This window comes from Amphiura filiformis, chromosome 2 (assembly GCF_039555335.1).
Source record: "Amphiura filiformis chromosome 2, Afil_fr2py, whole genome shotgun sequence".
Classification (NCBI taxonomy): Eukaryota; Metazoa; Echinodermata; class Ophiuroidea; order Amphilepidida; family Amphiuridae; genus Amphiura; species Amphiura filiformis.
In genome coordinates, this window is record NC_092629.1 from 44,470,380 (window position 1) to 44,492,519 (window position 22,140).

At 34.8% G+C, this 22,140-nt stretch overlaps 1 protein-coding gene across 2 annotated transcripts in view; it reads right to left on the reverse strand.

The window, feature by feature from the left end:
- LOC140146268 (glycine receptor subunit alpha-4-like) overlaps positions 1-22,140 on the reverse strand; it is a 364,389-nt gene that overhangs the window by 119,008 nt on the left and 223,241 nt on the right. For both annotated transcript variants that reach the window (XM_072168051.1, XM_072168050.1), the window contains exon 3: positions 21,023-21,237. In XM_072168051.1, the coding sequence (XP_072024152.1) occupies positions 21,023-21,237 (215 nt within the window). The remainder of the gene's footprint in view (positions 1-21,022; positions 21,238-22,140) is intronic.

Genomic DNA, 22,140 nt, shown 5'->3' on the forward strand with positions numbered 1-22,140 from the left:
TCATTGTTAATTGTTGGTCATGCATACCTGTACAAAATACAATGCCTGGTAACCCACCACTTGAACAGGATTTAGCAATATAAGCAAACAAAGACCTAAAACTAAAAGTTCTATAGCCATCTAAGGTAGAAGCTTATTATCCACTTCAACAATAGGATTATTGATTAGATTTTGACTATCGAAATGAGACGGATGTCGGGCCAGCTTAAGTTACCGATGAATATGACCTTCGTACACATTTTACACCGTAACTCAGAATACAATTTAGGGAATTTACGGCTCATTTGTGCTGCCGGGTCACATATGTGATTTTCAAATGGTTATATTTCCAGAACGGAGTGGTCAATTTTTAAAATTCAAAACATATGTGGAATATGAAGAGTTTATTTCCATACCGTGTTAAGTCTACAAACCCATGTATCTGATTTCCCTGTGCAATATTGCAATGGGTTGTGATGCTATTATAGTTGGATGCACCTTTACAAAGCAAACAGTGGATGGATGCACAGTAACAATACTGTGTGAGGCCTTTGTTTCCCAAATGAGAACAATAGTCTGCATATTGTTATGCAGCATTGTTATGGTAAATAATAGCGTGTTGATGGTACAACTCATTGTTGCTAATGTCAAACTTGTCAAAGTAATTGTGATTGTATTACACAATTAAATGAGACACATGGGGTTGTGGACTTTACACGGTTTGGAAATAAGCTCTTCATATGTAAATTTCGCAATAATATAAACTAATGCGTTCCGTTTTGTTGTGGCATTAAAATGCTAAAAATATGTTAATTTTCTGATGGTATGATTCTTTCAGAGATACCCTGTATGTTGTCGAGGAGGAAAATTTGATCTTATTGAAGAGCATTGCCGCTGGATCTAAACTACAAAGCATACAAATTGAGTATTACCTGTCATCAACGCATTTATTTAAAAACCAGTACTCATCTTTATTTTGAAACAAATCACAGCACTTAATACAGGTTTTTAGATTGAGTTGAATGCAAGGCGGCATCTTTTGCATAATTGATACCCTCCTAATCTATTGGTAATAGAACCCGAGGCAAGTTTTCAGAGTTAGCCTTATACATGCACTCAGTTCTCTCAAATTTCTTTCGTGTTCATCTTGTATAGTTAAGAGTGATAGGATGTTGGTTGCATCGATTTTATGTACAAGAGTTACAGACTTCGTATGTTTCCTATACACAGCTCAGTCTGATGTCCTTCCCTCTCTCTTCTTCTTTTTTTTGTTTTGTTTTCTAGTTTTCTATTTCTCTAGTGTATCTTTGATGATAATTTATAGGTAGTGATTAATTTTTTTATTATGTTGTCGTGACAAGAACTCTATACGTTGATTAAAAACTATAACTATAACATTCATGCAAAACGGTTTATTAAATAATGAATAAATGAATACCTTTGTAAATTGTAATGACTTGTTCGAGTCCTAAATATACACCTGCAAAACCAGGACGCTACCATTGATCTCAATTACAGAGTAGTTGTTCTTAACAAATACTTGGTAGCCTCTTTAAAAAGTGTCTTTTCTATGTGCCACACAAATTATGCTAGGGAATAAATCTCAAATCATAAAAGGATGTCTCAAGTTTCAAAAAATATCGCCTGTGATTTTTGAGGTGTGCACAAATAGGTTCATATATCTCATTCGACAACATGACTCAGTTCTTGGTATCCTAAGTAACTTAAGTAGTAAGTCTATTGACCAAGTGTTGTATCGGTAACATGTGAGGCCGATGTGTGATATGGCAAACACAAAAATGTTTCAGATTTGGAAATGTCAGGGAAAAGGATACGGGTATTGTATAAACCCTTATTTGTTTTCTTTGAGCAAGCAGCTGACAGCTCATATCGATTCGTATACATGATAAAGGATGGCAGCAATTGTCAGTCAGAGTATCTTTTACGTTCAGTGTTGAGATGCGTTTTTATTCACAAAAATATAGGATTTATCATGTAATGAATACATTACAGAAGTACTGGTTAAACGCATTATGTACGATGTTTTTGTGATGCATTTGGTTAATTGTTTTCAATCCTGATAATCTTAATGGCGTATTTGTAATGTTTCAACTTACAACTGATTGGAATCAGCCTAATTCATTGGGCTATATTCTAGTTGAAATCCACACTACCCTGTGGAAAATTTTGGAAATATCTTCCACAAGCTAGGGGGAGTTTTTTCAAATGTAATTGATTTTATCATTTTGAAACCAACACCCCCTGTATTATGGCTTTACCTATAATTATCTTCCACAACTAGAGTGGGTATTTCAAATGGAAGTTACCCAAATGTCTATTCTATTGTCTACTCGTACTCCCTCTGTGGAAGACTTTAGTTAAATCTTCCACAGGGGTAGTGTGGGTTTTAAATGGAATAGCCCATTGCGCTTGAAGGAGTACAGAACAATTTTGAATTATTATGTTAAAATAATGTAGAGATTAAATTCCCCATTGAGCACCACAGTTTAACAGCCTAATAGTAAGAGGGGTATAATTCATATTCATTTTACCTAATAATTTAGTTTTTGATGACCAAAAACTTGACTGACAGTTTTTTCTAATCTCATTTCGAATAAATGTTGGCAAAGAATATCTACATTAAAATTTGATCGATAGCGTGTATTGTGGTTTTAATATTTGTGTCATGTGCCTAAGTTTCTTCCTCTTTTGAGTATGGAAATAAGAAAAGAGCGCTAGATGTAATTTACGATAAGTGATAATACATAACTTGTATAGGATTATATGTAGAATTATATACACGAACACAATATAGGTTTTTTTGATTTTATTGCAATTTAACGATAACATCACCTACATGCTACAAAATAAAGAAACAACACGCGCAATGTTGTATGTGTATTAAAATAATCTTGTCATCTTGTATGGAATGGGATATTTTTCAATAGATAAGAGCTTTACAATATATTGTAATCAAATTTCATCGTAATGCAATTTTCTTACTTTCTGGGGTATACTAGAATGTCGTGCAATAAATCTGTATCTGAAGAATAGCAATGTATATCAAAATAACGATTATTCTTAATCTATACCTTATCATGTCAAACAACGGTATTGAACTTACATAGCGCACCAACTCTTTTATATGCAGGGAATAGTTACTAATTTATCATCCTTTCTTTGTAATCGGCAGTAGTTCAAAAAATACGTAACTGTTTCAATTTGTTCAGAAAGAAATTCAACGTATTAGCTGTCTGACACGGCTGTTTGATGTATATAGAATTGGCTTCATTATTAACTAAATGCAAACTATAGATGGCGCTATTTATCCTAAATCATATTTCTTTATTTGAAAGGGTTAGGTGATTAATACCGCCATTAAAACAGCTGGAATAGGTGAAACAAGCAACAAGGACATTTTATAAACATATTTTATCAAAAAATAAAAGGAATTATTTGTATTAAAAGCTTGAAAGGGTAATTACCAGTAACTAAATAGCGCCACCAATCTTGGCATTAATACATACATTTTATATCCGAAAAAGCTTTTAAAAATACTATTAAAGTGAATAATTTGGTAAAAGAGGGGAAATTTAAGTTGAAAACGACTCAAAAGCATCTGTATACATTAGCACGATATCACTTTTAGCTGTTTAAGCCTAAAATTTGGAAAAACTAATAAATGTGATGCGATCAAGCAAAATCAGTCGGAACTCGGAAATATTAAATTTTCAGTTTCTTATAGAAAAGTAAAAAGCATTTACAAAGCTAGATTTTGCAGAAAACCCCATTGCAATAGAACAACCAGTTCCAAAGATATGACCAAGGAAAGTGTTTCAAAAACAAAAGGAAACAAAAAGAAATAGATCCTTTGTTTGGCTATATCTCAAAATCAATATTTCCGAGTTCCGACTGATTTTGCTTGATCGCATCACAAATGATCCCATCAAACAACCGTGCTGACAGCATACTGTGGCAATCAATATACTGCAATATGGATTCCATTGGTGTATTATTCATGAAACAAAACAACCATGTTAACACCTGTTTGTTGATGATGTTAAAAGACACCGACAGTCAAATAAGGCATTTAAACATATTCAATACAAATACTTTTGGTTTATTGCATGACAGATGAGGCTCTGGTGTTAATAAATCAAATTCTTATTGTAAAAGGATATAATTAACTGTGTTGAAACATGTTTTGTGAAGCGCTTTTAAATTGCATCGAATATGTCTTACGCACACTTATCATAGATAGGTGTAGGTGAGAATACATATTATTTGGGATGTGAAAAGTTCTGCATGTCACAAAGTTTATAGATGGGAAGTGTTATGTATCGTATATTATTGAACATAAATCCATTTTATTTCCATGTAACGTCGTAGTTAGTGTGTAAACTGGCGACAGCAAAAATTAATATAACTTTGTAAAGTTGCAAAGTTATAGAAAAGTTATAGCAAAGTTGATGAAAATATGTATACTGCAAGTATCTTCATGGACCTTTCAAAGGCCTTTGATACTATTAATCATGATATTATACTACAAAAGTTGTACCATTATGGTTTTCGTGGTGTACCATATAACTGGTTTGAAAACTATCTGTCAAATCGTAATCAATTTGTATCTTTTAATTCTGCAAAATCATCTTATACCAGTGTAAAGTGTGCGGTGCAACAGGGCTCCATCCTGGGACCACTACTATATATTGTCTATATGAATGACATTAACAGAACATCTAAACTTCTATCGTTTATATTATTTGCAGATGACACAAATGATTTTCTTTCTGATAATAATATTCAAAGGCTTTGTGATAATATGAATAAAAGAGTTGAAGGAGATTGTTAACTGGTTTAGGTGTAACAAGTTATTATCCTTGAATGCTAGCGATCGAGTTTTGAAGCCGTTCCCTAGGAACAGGAATTTTGAAGCCGTTTCTTAGGAACAACGTGATTGTATATCGTAAAATCAGCGAACAACTAAAAAAGCACGCAAGCCAGAGGTCGTTGACTCGCATCCCACTTTGCCGTCTTTCCTTATATTAACTTCATCATTTGAAAGGCAAAAATATTACCTTTTGAAGACAGTGTCAACATTTTCTTTGAAAGTCAATCTACTTTTCACCGAATCTGCACTAATATGTATTAAGATTTCTCTCATAGAATCCATTCATGTAGCGCAATGACAGATTGGTAAAAGTTACATCGTGTACCAAAAGATTATTGGCATGCATGAATCCATTCTAGCTAAAAGCATGACAAGACCTACGTGGAGGCATCCACACCTCTTGTTGGGAGATTAATAAATCCACGAGATATTTGATATATATGCGGTCAGAGTTTTAGAAACCTTAAACGGACAGCAATATATAAAAAATAAAGAGAAAATGATGGGCACGTATATTTTTCTTAGTTCGACCATGGTTAGACACTTCCTATTAACCATGAGAGAGTAGTGTTGGCTATAACAAGGCATGATTTATCATAGTTGTCTAATTCCAATGGGCGTACACAACGTATTATAGATGTATCTAACAAATGGTAAATCACTGCCCTTTTGTGACACATAGAATGATTTGGTGCCATTAATTAACCAGGCATTCTGTGTTCACACGATTAAATGAGATACATGTTGGGAAATGCAAATTTGGGTGTTAAGGGATCTGACAGCAACGTTTGCACAGCATTTTTTGTGGGACATGAGAGCACATCAGACAATCAACTTGCATTCTGAATAAGAGGAATGTCCTTCTGATATCAATTTTTTTTTAATATTCGTGACATACAAATAATACAAATAATACAATAATACACATTTTATGGCAAATTATTACAAATAAATTATTTTTTGACATTTGACAGTCCCCGAAGTAAACTTTATAAATCTAATGATATGTACTGAATGGGCACTCTTCTCCTACAGGGTGCACAGTAGTTTGACAATGGATTGAAAGACCCATTATTGATTAGGCGCGAATATTTAAAACACAGCTCATTCGCATGTTACACACAGTTATAATAAAATGTTTGGAAAAGTACTAAATGCCTTCTGCAAAATGTATTCTTACTAATATATTACACATCTTTCTTTCTTTCGTTTATTTATTTATTTATTTATTTATTTATTTATTTATTTATTTATTTATTTATATATTTATTTATTTGGTAGATTAGTAGGTAGCTAGTAACATTCATCGGTTTATTCATCCATTGAGTGTTGATTACTTGAACACATTGCTTGATTGATTGATTGATTGATTGATTGATTGATCGATTGATAACCATATTACAAGCATATTACCGGTACTAGTTTCTATGAAACTTCTATTAGAATAGCATCGTACATTAGAAACATCGACAGTATAGATTTATTCCATTAAAGCCTTAATGTACGATCTTTTTCAGAATATACCTTTATTTTTTTCAAAACCAATTTTTTGGCATATTTGTAATACTTACACATGTTCCAAATTACATCCATGAGGAAACTGTAAAATTCGCCCTATTTGTAGTAAAACGGGATGATTTTCTGTTGGTCCGACATATTATCATAATTTTCAGATTATGATAATATGTCAGAACGATCGCAAATCGTAGTCTCCTACGAAGCCAGTTTGGTTAAGCTCCCTCCACACGTGGAGGGAGCGTAACAAACTGACTGCGTAGGAGACTAACTCTGAGGCCGTACTCGCCGTCCTAATGCAAAAAGTGCGAGATATTTTGAGTGATAGAGGTGAAGTTTATGATGTTGTTTCTTTGCAAATTTCCAATCTTTTTCGCGTCCAAATGTATATTAACTATTTTTATCATTTTGGAAGAAAAAAAGAAAAATTTAAAAAGATCGTACACTAAGGCTTTAAGCAATATCAAGGATTACTAATAGTTAGTTGGTTTAGTGGTAATACACCATGCTTCACAACCTCGAGGTCCCGCGTTCGTTTACCAGCTCCGACTAATTTGTTTCAAATTTGGGAAAAATATCGCAATTTTTGAACTTATTTGCCGCTCGATCTGAGCTAGTCCTTTACTGATGGCTGTGCCTTCTACAGACACCCTCCCTCTGGAATCCGATTCCCTTAACACCCCTTAAGTTCATCCCTAAAAGTTGACCGACCACTTTACCCAGAGGTAGGGTGGTCGATAAAAACTCGAGGGTACGGAGAGCTGTTGAGGCCCAGCAATATTTATCTTAATCTTTACTTTATATATATTTACAATGGATTTGTACTTTCCTTTCTTATTTAGTTTTTAGAATTGATTCTAACCAAAAATCAATGTTTGACGTTCTATGTGTCACAAGAGGGCAGTGATTTACTATTTATTAGACATCTATAATACGTACTACACACCCGCCTGCTATAATAAATTGTACCTTTCTATAAACAACATCACCTTTTTCAGGATTAATAGGAAGAGTCTAACTAAGGAAAATATACGTGCCCATCATTTTCTCTTTATTTTCTATATATTGCTGTCAGTTTAGGGTTTCTAGACCTCTGACCGCATATATATCAAATAACTCGTGGACTTATTAATCTCACAAAAGAGGTGTGGATGCCTCCACGTAGGTCATGTCATGCTTTTAGCTAGAATGGATTCACGCATGCATTCCAATGACATTTTTGTACACGATGTAGCTTTTACAAATCTATCATTGCGCTACATGAACGGAATCTATGGAAGAAATCTTAATACATATGAGTGCAAGGTTGGTGAAAACTAGATAGAATTTCAAAGAAAAGGTAATATTTGTGCCTTTTAAATGACAATCAAAGTTAATATTATTTTTATAATAAGGAAAGGCGACAAAGTGCGAATCAATGATATCTGGCTCGGGCGGTTTTTTTTTAGTTTTCAATAAATTGTTCATTGATTTCACAACATGCCATCACGTTGTTCCTATTCTTGCAACTTTGCAAAGTTATATCAACTTTTACTGTCGTCAGTTGTCAAACTTACAACGTTACAGCAGCAACATACTTTTACATGGAAATAAAATGGATTTATGTTGAATACTGATCAGATTGATAACACTTCTCATAAACTTTGTGACATGCATAACTTTTCACATCGCAAACAACATGTATTCTCAACTATCTATGATAATGGTGCGTGAGACATGTTCGATGCAATTTAAAAGTGTTCCATAAAACATGTTGCTCACAGTTAATTATATGCTTTTACAATAAGAATTTGATTTATTAGCACCAGAGCCCCATCTGTCATCCAATAAACCAAAAGTATTTGTATTGAATATGTTTAAATGCCTTATTTGACTGTCGGTGTCTTTTAACATCATCAATAAACAGGTGTTAACATGGTTGTTTTGTTTCATGAATAATACACCAATGGAATCCATATTGCAGCATATTGATTGCCACAGTATGCTGTCAGACAGCTCTGAACAAATTGAAATAGTTGCGTAGTTTTGAACTACTACCGATTACAAAGAAAGGGTGATAAATTAGTAATTATTTCCGGCATATAAAAGAGTGTGTGCGCTTCCAATATAAGTCCAATACCCATGTTTGACATATTAATGTATAGATTAAGAATAATCGTAAATTTGATATACATTGCACCAAGGCTATTCTTGAGATACAGATTTATTGCACGACATCTGGGATAACGGTAGAAAGTAGGAAAATTGCATTATGATGAAATTTGATTACAATATATTGTAAAGCTCTTATCTATTCAACAATTTCCCATTCCATACAAGATGACAAGACGATATTTTAATACAAATTCAGTATTGCGCGTGTTTTTTCTTTATTTTGTAGCATGTAGCTGATATTATCTCTTAATTGCATTGAAATCAAAACAACTTTATATTGAACTCGTGTATATAATTCTACAACTTCTACAAGTAATGTATTATCACTTTAATGTAAAATACATCTAGCGCCCTTTTCTTATTACCACAGGGCCTACTCACAAGGGAAAAGAACCAAGGTACATGAACACAAGTATTAAAACCATAATAAACAATATCGATTAAGTTTAAATTTTGATATTCTCTACCAAAATGTATGTAATAATATTAGGAAATGGCTATCAGGAAAGTTTTCTGGCCATCATATACTAAAATGATAAGGTAAAATGAAAAACCACAACCCGGTTCGTCTTCCCCACCAGGGGTGTTGAACTGTACAAAAAGAAGAAGAAATAACCCCTACTACTATTTGACGGTTTTATTTGTGGTGTTCAATGATTGTCTAAATGAATCTCGATACTAATTCAACATTTGCTGTGTATTCCTTCAAGTACAATTAATTCGACTGATTCCAATCAGGTGTAAGTTAGAACATGGGTAAACATTACAAATACGCCATAAAATAATCAGAATTATTAACCTAATTCATCATAAAAATATCGTAAATCATGATGGGTTTAATCAGTACTAATGCAGTGTCTTCATTACACGTACCGGGTGTCCCAAAAAAGGGTTACATGTAGATTTTGGAAGTTCATGTTAACAAATACAAAATGTCCTTTTCAAGGAATAATCAATGTACTCTCTATTATTATAGTACCCCTGTGAATATCGAGTTCCCACCTTGCGTATTTAGCCCCTATTCCCGCATTCCTGAGCAATCTGTTTACGTGATGTAATGTATACGAGGTTCATTTATATCACCGGTGTCTTAGCCACCGTGCATTTGCGGTGGGGTATTTTAGTACTTCAAGCATGAAAAAAAGGTAATAAAGAAAAATATGAAAACAAACATGTGCTTGTGCGCAAATCTCGTTGTGCAATATTTGATGGTTAGCCACCCTTGACACTGTCATCTTGCGGTCATAAGTGAAGTTTCTTTCAGCAACGGAGTTGAAACTTAGCAGACAATAAGCATAAGATAATAAATAAGACCTAAAAAATTGTTTTGTTGTACCATCAGAAAATGCGGTTTATTTTCTACACGTAACCTTTTTATACGACACCTTGTATGATAAGTCCCATATTCCTTTGAATAAAAATACATCTCATCATGGAAAAGATACCCTGGCAATTACTGCCATACTTTGTCATACATATAAATCGATTTGAGTTGTCAGCTGCTTGCTCAAAGAAAACATTATTAGGTTTTATACAAGACCCGTGTCCCTGTTATCTGACATTTTCAAATCGGAAACATTTTTTGTCATATCACACATCGGCCTCGCAGTATCAACACAACAATCGGTCAATAGACATTCTACTTAAGTTACATAGGGTACCAAGAACTGAGTCATGTTGTCCAATGAAATATATGAGCCTATTTGTATACACCTGAAGAAATATAGGCGACATTTTGTGAAACTCGAAACATCCTATACCTGAGATTTATTCCCAGGCATAATTTGTATGACATATAGGAAAGACCGTCTTAAAGAGGCTACCAAGTGTTTGTTAATAAAACCTACTCTTGCCGGAGTTACATTCATTAGTATTTATGCAGATGAACAATGGTTGATGACTTCTCAGTTCGTTTGCTAACAGACCCTAACGTTGCCCTTATATCCTACAATTATTTTACAACCATGAAAGCAAATATAGAAACTGCATCCATCATAACCTTATTACTAAGGCACCACGTCCAATTTGGTCATATAGAACTATCGGTGCCCTCTTATCTTCGTTAACAATCTGTTAACGTTTCTGTGTCCCGTTAAGGTCTGTTTATATAAATATCACGTGACTTTGTTTATATAAATATCATGTGACTTTGTCCTCCACCAATTTGATCTATCGTGACGATTGCTAAAAGCGGTACAATCCTGTGAATCTAATACTGTGGGATATGGAATACTGACTTATTTGGTATAGCTTTTAGTTTTGATACTAAATCGTAATGTTTGATCAATCGAAAAGAAATCGTGGATCTCCTCTGTATAAAATTAAGGTACCATCTTTAGAGCAAAATGTATTTTGCTAAAAGTGTGTAAATATTACCCATAAGTAATGTTAATCTAGTCACTTATATAATAATAAAATAAATAAATTTTGGATTTATAAGTTGTTATCAATTGTTAGTACATGTAGACGATGGTAAAGTGTGTAATTTCATCATAACACGATTGGCAGGCAACTATTAGGTTGAAATTGGCAGGCAACTATTAGGTTGAAGCAAAATTATTCGGGTAGGGGAGCTGTTATTATTATTATTATTATTTTATTATTTTGTGATGCGATGCATTTCTCTTCTCTTTAGCTTAGAGAAGTGAAACATGGTCCCTCAAATTATTGAGAAGGTCTTATCTCTTAACAAACGTATACAAGCATGGATGAAATATGTGTGTGAATAACGGCGGAGCAAACTATAAATATGGTCGCGTTGAAAACCTACCCATCAATATACTAAAATCGCTGGAAAGGTACCCCCAAACCGTGACACATCTCCGTACACCTTCAACCAGGGAGGACGCCCTTCGGGATCCCGTCTATGAGTATAACACCTAGGTTTCATTATTATTGAGGTATAGGACTTTTTATTTTTTCGGAGAAGAGCAGGTAGGGCAACTTCAAAATTGATTATATTTCTACATGTTCATACTACATACTCTGAAAATTTTAGAAAATTCGCACGAGTCCGGTTTTTTTAAATCACATTTTTGTTCCTAAAATGGGGGTTTTAGCGCCCTCAACGGGCACTCTCTCCATAGGGCTACATGTAAAGACCAGTTATAGGCAAATGGCCCTAAACTAAAACGGACTCGTGCGAATTTCCTCAAATTTTGCATATGATGTAGATCTAACATCTGGAATGTAATGCAAGTGATGTCGCTGCTGCTCTTCTAAATTCATTTTTAAAATGTCCGCCCCAGACCAAGGTGATAAAAGCACATTATTGGATTCAACTCTTAGGTTGGGAGAATTGGGAGTAATCTCTACTTTTATGCAGATGAAATTCTTCTTCTATTTTGACTTTACAAAGAGAGATCAATGTAAATATAATGGTCCCATTTGGGGACATGGTCGAAATCCAGTGCCCTTAACCTTTTCGTGAAACCGCCCAAGATTGCTTGGAATCTACTAGATAATGCCAGATATAGATTATACAATCAATGCAAGGAAAATACATTGGGTCTGGAATTGTAAGAATCATACCTTTTAATTGATCGTAAACATTATGGGTGAATAATTTAGTTTCAAACTAATATAATTGCCTGCCAATCGTGGTATGATGAAATTACACACTTAAAGCCTTAATATACGATCTTTTTTTTAGAGAAAATACCTTTATTTTTTTCAAAACCGATTTTTTTGGCATATTTGTAATACTAACACGTGTTACAACTTAAATCTATGAGTAAAATGTCAAATTCGCCCTATTTGTAGTAAAACGGGATGATTTTCATTATAATTTTTCAGATTATGATAATATGTCGGAACGATCACAAATCGTAGTCTCCACACGTAACCAAACTGGCTGCGTAGGAGACTAACTCCGAAGTCGCACTCGCCGTCCTAATCCAAAAAGTATGAGATATTTCGAGTGATAGAGGTGAAGTTTATGATGTTGTTTCTTTGCAAATTCCCAATGTTTTTCGCGATCAAATGTACTGGGAACTTTCATAATGATTGCATATTATCATTTCGGAAGAAAAAAAAGAAAATCTAAAAAATTAAAAAGATCTAACAATTGGTCAGTGACTATATAAACGTTACAAAAGGGCAATATTTTGTAAATTTTAGTAAATAAAGAATAAAAGACAAACAATCATTTTACTCTAAAGATGGTACCTTAAGTTTATTTGATCAACAATTTCAATTGATCAAACATTGCGATTTGGTATCAAAACTAAACGCTATACCGTATACGTCAATTATAATATTCGCAGGATTTTACAGCTTTTAACATTGGTCACGATTCTACCAATAGATCATATTTGAAGACCTGAGCGCAAGAAGACCGTAAGTCCACTTGGCCCCTCAACATGTATACACTAAAGTTACGTATAGTTTATTAGGGTTTTATAATGTTTAACACATATTCCAGGGTGAAAACATCATGAAAGGTTGTGAAAGATTTGTTTTGGCCCCTGAACATGTATAAAGCATTACCAAACTATAAGAAACTATACGCAACTTTAGTGTATACATGTTGAGGGGCCAAGTGGACTTGCGGTCTTCTTGCGCTCAGGTCTTCATTTATATAACGGGATACAGAACACGTAGTTACAGATAACATGACCGATCAACTATCACCCTCGCGTATGGCTGGGCTTCGAGTAATCAATTTGGAGTGCAGAAAGTAATAATGTCTGATTAAACAGGATATTGAACCAGGACAATAGATTGATATGATAATAGGTGTGCATTGACCGAATACAAAACAGATTATAAACAAAGATATTTTAGAAGAAGAGAAGTAGACTGACTTAGTAATAAGATTGGTTACGATAGATGTGCTCTATACATTTGCTTCCCTGAAAGGAATCTTTAGGGTCTGTTTTCAAATGAATCGGGAAGTCACCAATCATTGGTCATCTGCATCAATACTAGAGAATGTTGCCCGGCAAGAGTAGTTGTTATTAATAAACACTGGGTAGCATATAAATTATTCTAAGGAATGAATCTCAGTTATAAAATGTTTTAAGGTTAGTAACTATTTTCAACAGTTGAGATTTGGTCGTTCGCAGCATCCTGCGAATGGTAGTGAGCTTTGGCAAAAATTGCATTGATCATTTCATAGCGAGCGTATAGAAGGATTCAAATATCGGAGATATACTTTTGTGGTTCTTGAGTTATGTTGTTAAAAGAGCTAAAACCACATCACCTTTGTAAAACGAACATAACTCATTAACAACAATAAATCAAGCAAAGTTTTCAAGTATATGATTTGTAGGCTGAACTTCTGCAAAACATAAAGGTGTTATTTTTCAGTAATATATTATGAATCATGTTAATTTAGACAATGTAAATCGATCGTTTCGGCTGCCTCGACCAACAATACTTGGTCAACCCTAAAGTTGCACAATATGTCGCCTATGATTTTTGAAGTGCGCACAGATAACATGACTCAGTTCTTGGTACTCTAAGTAAGCAGTATGTTTGTGATTGACCGAGTGCTGATCGGTAACCAGCGAAGCCGACGTGTGAGTATGGTAAACACAAAAATGTTCCAGATTTGAATATGTCAGAAAACAAGGACACGGGTCTTGTATAAAACTTAATTTGTTTTCTTTGAGCAAGCAGCTGACAGCTCAAATCGATTCATATACATGATAAAGGAGTGCAATAATTGTTAGGGTATCTTTTACATTTCGTGTTAAGGTGCGTTTTTATTCACAAAAATATGGGATCTAATATGAACTATACTAAAGACATAATTGCAGTAGGATTGGTCTCTCAATAAAAGGATACATGTAAAATATGAACCTCCTGTTGCGACGGGAGAACAACAGGATGACTTTTCTTCAGATAGTAATAATTCGTCCTTCACGTAAGTTTTTGCTAACTTTCAACTCGGTATCTCTTCTATGATGATTTCATTATTGGAAAGAAAAGCGTAAAACCTTGTGGTTTTGTACGGGTGTAACTTTGGATGGGCGCACAGTTCTTAAATTTTACACATTATAGCTAAAACAGACTAAATATACCTTTATGAGAAACCTGACCTCCTCAATAGTACAAAGACTGTCTGATGAACCCCAATATATCCGGTATCTATTACGCAATAACGTGATGTAGACGGTTAATTGTCATCCTGTCGTGAAAAAGATCGTACAATGCATTCTGATTCGCTGGTATATGATACCACCTGAAAGAGGAAAGATGAATTTCCTCTTCCGGCAAGGAACTGCAGACAGTCGCATGTTTTGTGCATTTTAAAAAAAGACCCGAGAAAGGTCTTGGTTGCTAACGCCTGCATGAGCTTCACATTTTAAGACAAAGAGAATTGAAACTAAAACGGTGATAATTCCATTTGTGTTCAAAGCATCACGAACGCCTTTCTTTCTTTCTTTCTTTCTTTCTTTCTTTCTTTCTTTCTTTCTTTCTTTCTTTCTTTCTTTCTTTCTTTCTTTCTTTCTTTCTTTCTTTCTTTCTTTCTTTCTTTCTTTCTTTCTTTCTTTCTTTCTTTCTTTCTTTCTTTCTTTCTTTCTTTTTCTTTCTTTCTTTCTTTCTTTCTTTCTTTCTTTCTTTCTTTCTTTCTTTCTTTCTTTCTTTCTTTCTTTCTTTCTTTCTTTCTTTCTTTCTTTCTTTCTTTCTTTCTTTCTTTCTTTCTTTCTTTCTTTCATTCTTTCTTTCTTTCTTTCTTTCTTTCTTTCTTTCTTTCTTTCTTTCTTTCTTTCTTTTATATTAAACACTAGAACAATATTTTTAAAATATTGCCAAATTGTAAAGGCAACGTTCACAAATTAAAAAAACAACTTTTTTTTAACGTTTTACACCCCATTATATAACCCGACATTTAAACGTTTTCTGGACAAAGTTTTGTATTTGCTGGGATACAAGCCTACTATGGTATGGACATTAAATGAGAAATAACTGACCTATCTGACTTGATTGATCATATGACCTCAATACTGATCAATCACTTAGCGTTTTAGCGTTGAAACTGGTAAACGTCATTCGAGTTTAAATTCATACACCTCCTATATGGAAGACATTACCTTAATCATCTTCCACTCAGAGAGTGAGAATTTCAATTGGAGTTACCTAAATGGGTGATTCTATTTGAAATCAACACTCCGTGTGTGTGAGATTAAGGGCATGTCATCCATAGAGGGTGTATGGATTTCAACTGGAATATCCCATTCGCCTGAATACAAGTTTACATTTCACAGCTCTCTGAGTGGTTTGGTGAAGTCGAAGATTTGACACCTAAATTAAGGTAGTCTCTTGAAACTCTTTACGTACAACATGTTATTGTTAAACGTCACTTCGCAGAATCCCTTGAAACATTTAACATTTTCCCATTTATGACAAACAGTAACGGCATTTCAAAAGATTACAATCCAATGATTTTCATTCATGAAGAAACTTATCATGCAAACCCTTTTTACATTTTAAGAAACGAAAGACAAACTACATCTTGCGTGTGATTTGGGGTTAATAGGTTCCGGTTGGCGGGAGTGCAACTATAGAATTTTATTCCGTAATGGTACATTCTGCCTATGGTGATACTAACTAAACAAATACTCCTATACGGTGGCAATCTACTGGATATGTTCAATCCAATCAAACTCTATTGCCTCAAATCAGGACAAAACACGCTGGGTTACGCTGACGCGTGTCGTGCGTCAGTTATATCAAAGCGAAACGCGTCTTTACTTTCTTATGTTACTGTATGTTTCAAGTACCTTGATTCAGCGCATTACCTACATCGCGTCAAAATCGTTTCATTTGTATCGATGTGCATACTATTCTTTGTATTGTCAAAGAACCAGGTCACGACAATTCAACTGGATAATGAGAAGGTAGATAAACAGATTGAGTGATATCAAAATCTATGAGGAATTACCGCCTGATCCAAAGCAAAAATAAAAGAGGAAAACAAGATTTGAAGGAGAAATAATAAACAATGGTATCCCACGGAAGTGAATATTCCCAGACTTTATGTTACGCCTAATATCTACGCAACAAACGCCCACTTAGACAAATTATAGACTATACATCCACCAAGGGATACCAGACATCATGAAGGCCTGCTGATATATCATGTCATCCATGGGTGAAAATGATAAGTCTGTTCATCTTTAAAGTACTTGGCTAAGAAACTATAGCTGATGTATTTATCGAAGAGAGTTTTATTTTAAACCCCCTCAACTTGGTTTCCTTCTCTACGTGTGCACCCATGAATTAGCATGGTTAGTAGAGTGTTGGACATAGTCTAAGAAGTTCTGCACAATAAGAGTCGGGTATAACTAAATCACATGACTTCAATCTAGCAGCAGAAGGAGTGTGGAATATTGGATTTTATTTACATTAAGTGCTGAGTAATACCAAGACCTATGTCTTAGTACCGTTTGATCCTAAAGAAAAATACAGGAGGAAACCAGAATTTGAAGGAGAAATGATAAACAATAGTACCCCGCGTAGCGAATATTACAACGCCCTAATATTTACAATAACAAACGCTCCACTCAGACCAATTATTGACTATACCTCAACCATGGGATACAATACATCAAGAAGGCTTGCTGATATATCGTGTCCGACCATTAGCATGATTAGTAGAGTGTTGGATAGGGTCGAAGAAAGGGTTGCACAAGTCATAGGACTTCAATCTATATAACAAAAGATGGAGTTGAAGTATTGGATTTAATTTTGTCTTACACCTATTTGACATAATGGAGTGAAGATGGGCAGGCATTACCAGATATCTTCAAGAAAAGGCAACCATTACTATACTGCTGCAATGGACATGATATACTGTATGAGTATATATACTGAAGGAATACTGTCTTGAATACCCTGCACACTAAAACCCTAACCCTAAGCCTAACTCTAATCTTACCCATATGGTGCGCCAGAATTACTGAATAATTTTTAATATGTTGATTTTCCCTGCCAAGAAAGAAATGGTCAAGAAAAATGATTCAAATAAAAAAAAGTTGTCATCCTATGTGGACGGGTGTCTTTTTTCATATTTCTTCACCCTTTCTTTTGTGTTTTCTTCTTTCATTCATCTTCTTCATCTTTATCTTCTTCTGCTTGTCTGTTTCAAACTTTCTTCTTCCTTTCATATTCCCTTCTTTTCTTTCTTCGATTGTTGAATTTCTTCCGGATTTTCATACTTTCCTCCTTTTCCTTCCGTCTTATTTTATTTGTACACATCAAAAGCCAACCGTTAAATACCTTTAATCTTTAACCTTTTATGTTGTAATATTTCAACCAGGAGAGGTTCATTTTGAACTGACAGTTGTTGGCAACCTCCTCCGAGGAAGTACAACATAAAAGCTGAATTTATACTACATCGTTTAGGGACGAGCGATTGGTATTTGACCAATAAGGTAGCGCGCTTTTCCCAATGCAACAAAAAGCGATATATCTCATTGGCTAAAAACCAATCGCTATCGCTCAACGATGTAGTATAAATTCAGCTTAACAAATGAAACATTTGTCAGCTAGGGGGAAAATATAACGATCCTCATATTTGTCGTCTCTCGCTCTCTTTATTACCGACAAGAGGTTTGGAGAAATGTGTAGCGTTACATTAGCCATATTATGCCTTGAGTGCGTGGATAAAGTACTCTATCAAGAGCCTAATACACGAGCCATGTTGCATACAACCCTACAGAGTGATAAAGAAACTTGTCAGAACGTATATAAGGTGTGAAATACTTCTCCTTCTATTCTCAAGCGAGGCCCTATGCGTCTTTTGGCAAGAAGAGAAGTATATTATGTAAGTAAAATAATCCTTGAGAGGAACAGCGAGACAATGAAAGAGTTAAGTTATATAATACGCCATTCATTAGCGACAGCCAATTTTATTCACCTGTCGCGAGTTTACTTATTGGTAATTGCAACTCGATTAACACATTACGCTCATTAGCCTGCGATCAAATTGCCCATCTCTTGTGACTCTTTTCTCGTATAAATAAGGCTTATATTAATTGACTTTATAAAGGAGAATGGTAATTTGGATAGTTTTCTGTTGCGGTCATTCTGCGAAATACGCCCGGGAAATATGTAGGAAGTCATTCCATCACAACACATGGGGACTGTCATTATACGCCAAAATCTATAGCAAATTGGAAAAGTAACCTCCTTGGCCTTTTGTGACAGAATAGTACAGATTTGGCAATGAAACCTCATGCAGAAAAGGTTTGGTTCCGACTACTTTGACTATCAATACTTTTCTTTTTTGTGTTGCTGTATTTATGATTGGTGATGGTGAAAAGAAACAAAATTACTGAAGTCAAGTGATTCGTTGTACACACACACTGACCAAAAGTATTGCAACATCTTTGAAAAGGAAGAATTCAGCAAACTGTAAATTCAACATTAATCCAATATGTCAATGGCAATGTTCTTTACATGAACTAAGTAAGATCAGCTTAATCGATGGGATGGCAGGTGTCACCTGTAGTGACATCATGCGCCAAATCCATTGCTTGCAATGGCGGAATAATTAAACGCAGAACTGAAGACAAGTGCATAGAATGTCCAGAAGCCTAAAGTGTGGTCACCAAATGGGTTAATTAGGTTTTGGATCAGGAAAATAATCAAGAAGTAGATTGCACAGAATTGATGCTTGGACAGAAATAATAATCAAAGATGGCGGAGCTGGGCTGGCGGACTCGTGAATTTCAAGGTCATGGGGTTATTGGTTATTTGGTGTAATTCAAGGTCATCCGATGCACTCTGTGGTATCTACTGAACCCAGCAGACCTTAAAGGACATTTGTCCCTTAAGGTTTGGTAACTTTTCCATCCGATACATGAATCATTCTCCAACCATCATTTTTCTGATAATTTTACAGAAATTACTTTGGCAACCATTCTAAAGGAATTTGGTCATTTTGTGGACTAAAGTTTCTTCGTCTCACACGGATTCAAACGGATTTCCGTCTTTCTGCCATCATAAGCACTGGAATACACGCGTGGTGTCACCACAGGTGACTTCTCCCATCCCATTGACGAACCTAATCTTACTAAAAGTACGCAAAACATTGCCATTTATAGTACGATAATGTAAAATCGAAAGGATTTTGAACTTACACTATACGGTTTGCCAAATCCTCCTTTTTCATCGATGCGCAATACTTTTAGCAGTATTATTTTGTGATAGCTAGTACTCACCACTATAGTTTTAAGTAGCAGTATATTTCAACACAAACCAGTTTCATTTTTCACTCTTACAAGATCTCGATCCTGTGTGACCTTGTCTCTCAATTGGCGGATTTAATAAAGGATAGTACATTTCTTGGAGGAGGCTCTAGTTATTAACCATTTTCGATTTTGATGTATATTTTCCGTTTAGTTCGTTTTCAAAATTTCCTTTACTTAATTGTAAGCTGCTAAACGTAATTCTAGGCTATGCTCGAACCCCGGATTATGAACTTATTACCAGACGAGAATTGTTCTCTGACGCTTCATTGGCGCGTAATATCGCAGCAAATCAAGAATTATAGCATACCCATCATCATGAATATCCGACCCTAAACGTTATGCGAGTAGGTAGACTTACAAAGAAAGGGGTGAAGAGGGAAACAATTTCGTCGGTAGGCAAATTGAGTTCACTCTCGCAACGTGTTTGCATGCTTTGGGTGGATGTAATCACGGCATGTACACTACCCCCTCTGTCGAAACTATTGTTATACTTGTAAATTGCATGGCCGTTAAAACCATAGGACATGTTGAGGGGTCGCGTCGCGGAATAGGGAATCCAAAAAAAGAAGCGTTAATGAACAATTTCACAGCATTATTATTAGCATGTTAAGCTATTTAACAGTTGTTTCAATTCCCTGTTGTTTTAAACTCTTAAACAACTTGTTTCTATTTCTTGAATTTAGGCATCTGTTGACTGTGGATTCGTAGATATATAGAAGGTCATGTGAAAGATAATACTCCAAAGTATTTAATATTCACTGGAGTACAAGTTACCATACATTCAGATATTTGTATGTTCCGAGCACTTCAAACAATTTAAATAAACACACATATTAAAGCCTTAATGTACGATTTCCGTCAAATTTTAATTTTGTTATTCTTTATTCAAAATGTTGAAATAATATTAGTAATAACTGCCGGGGAGGGTTGCTGTCCATTTTTAGTTGAAATAACAAGGTGAAGTGAAAGAAACACCACTGGTTATTTTGGCCATTTAACATGCAGTTCTATGGGAGGACATATTATCATGCTCTGTTGACCTACAAAGACAACAAATTTGGCCGATTCCATTTAGGTGCAAGTTGGGACATGTGTAGACATTACAAATATACAAAAAATTAACATATTATAAGATCGTACATTATGGCTTTAATATTCACTGGGATACGAGTTGCCATATCGTCAGTAGTATACGTATAATTAGGTATTCGCATGTTTCCAGCATCTTAAACACTTCAAACATACATACATGGATATTAAAATATACGAGTTATCTTACCTTCAGTGGAGGGTCTAATTCGGTCATCGTAAGTTTCTAGCATCTTAAACAGAATTGTTGTCGTTATTTGATCGACTCCTACATCCGGATCAAACATCAGCATGCCACCTGGGTCTTGTGAAGAGTAATCATTACCGTATCCATAATCACCTGGTACTGAGGCACTCTCTCCATTTTGTTTTGTATCTTTTTCTGTGCAATTACTATTTGTTGTGCTGTAAAAGAGCAGAGAAATGTTTTGGTAAGGAAGGAAACCGTACACAAGGTATAGAATAAAACCTAGTAACAGTAACCTATATTTGTGTGTAAGAAAGAAGAATGTATAGAAGTATCAAAATTATTGGTACCCATCAATTTTGATGTTTATTGAAAAGCCTGGCTCTTCCTAATGCAGCATTTTGTTACAATTAATCTATAAATTATTTGGATCTTATGTAGAATAATTGTGCGTCATAACAAGGGACCTCTCTTAATATCCGGGATTTGTCTATGAAGTGAATTGACATAGATCAGTCCTTCCCGGCTTAGGTTGCATTTTGTTTCCTACATGATGATATTCACGTGTTGTAATACGTCGATATAAAACCACATTTTTTACACATATTTACTATTTAAAATCATAACTAAATTATACAATATGTTCTATAATAAATCGATGGGATATGACGGTGATTGCTTAGGTATTTTATGCTTGACAGAATCAGACCGTCTACCGCTTCCCCGGGACCGCTTCACAATGGGATCTACTGACAGAAGGAGGAATAACATCTTTTTACATTTGGGTGCATGTAATTTAATAAAACCAAAGAGATTATAATTAGTAGGTTTTTAGCGGGTTCGCCGTCGGACAAGTTTAGAACTGTCAAGCGAACCCGCTAAAAACCTACTCATTTTTATGAATCCCCGTCGTAAAAGCCTATCCCACAATTCAAAGAGATTATGTCCAAAGACTCAAAATTACACCGTGCGTTATGTCATGGTAAAATCCGCAATCTTGGTGTGTCACGCATGTGAGTCTAAGTGTAATAGTGTAGCTCCGGCATTAATCGGCAAAAGCCCGAAATCGACAGATAATTTGCATCTTGAAGATTCCGCGTAGCAAAGGTTTGTGCGCGTTC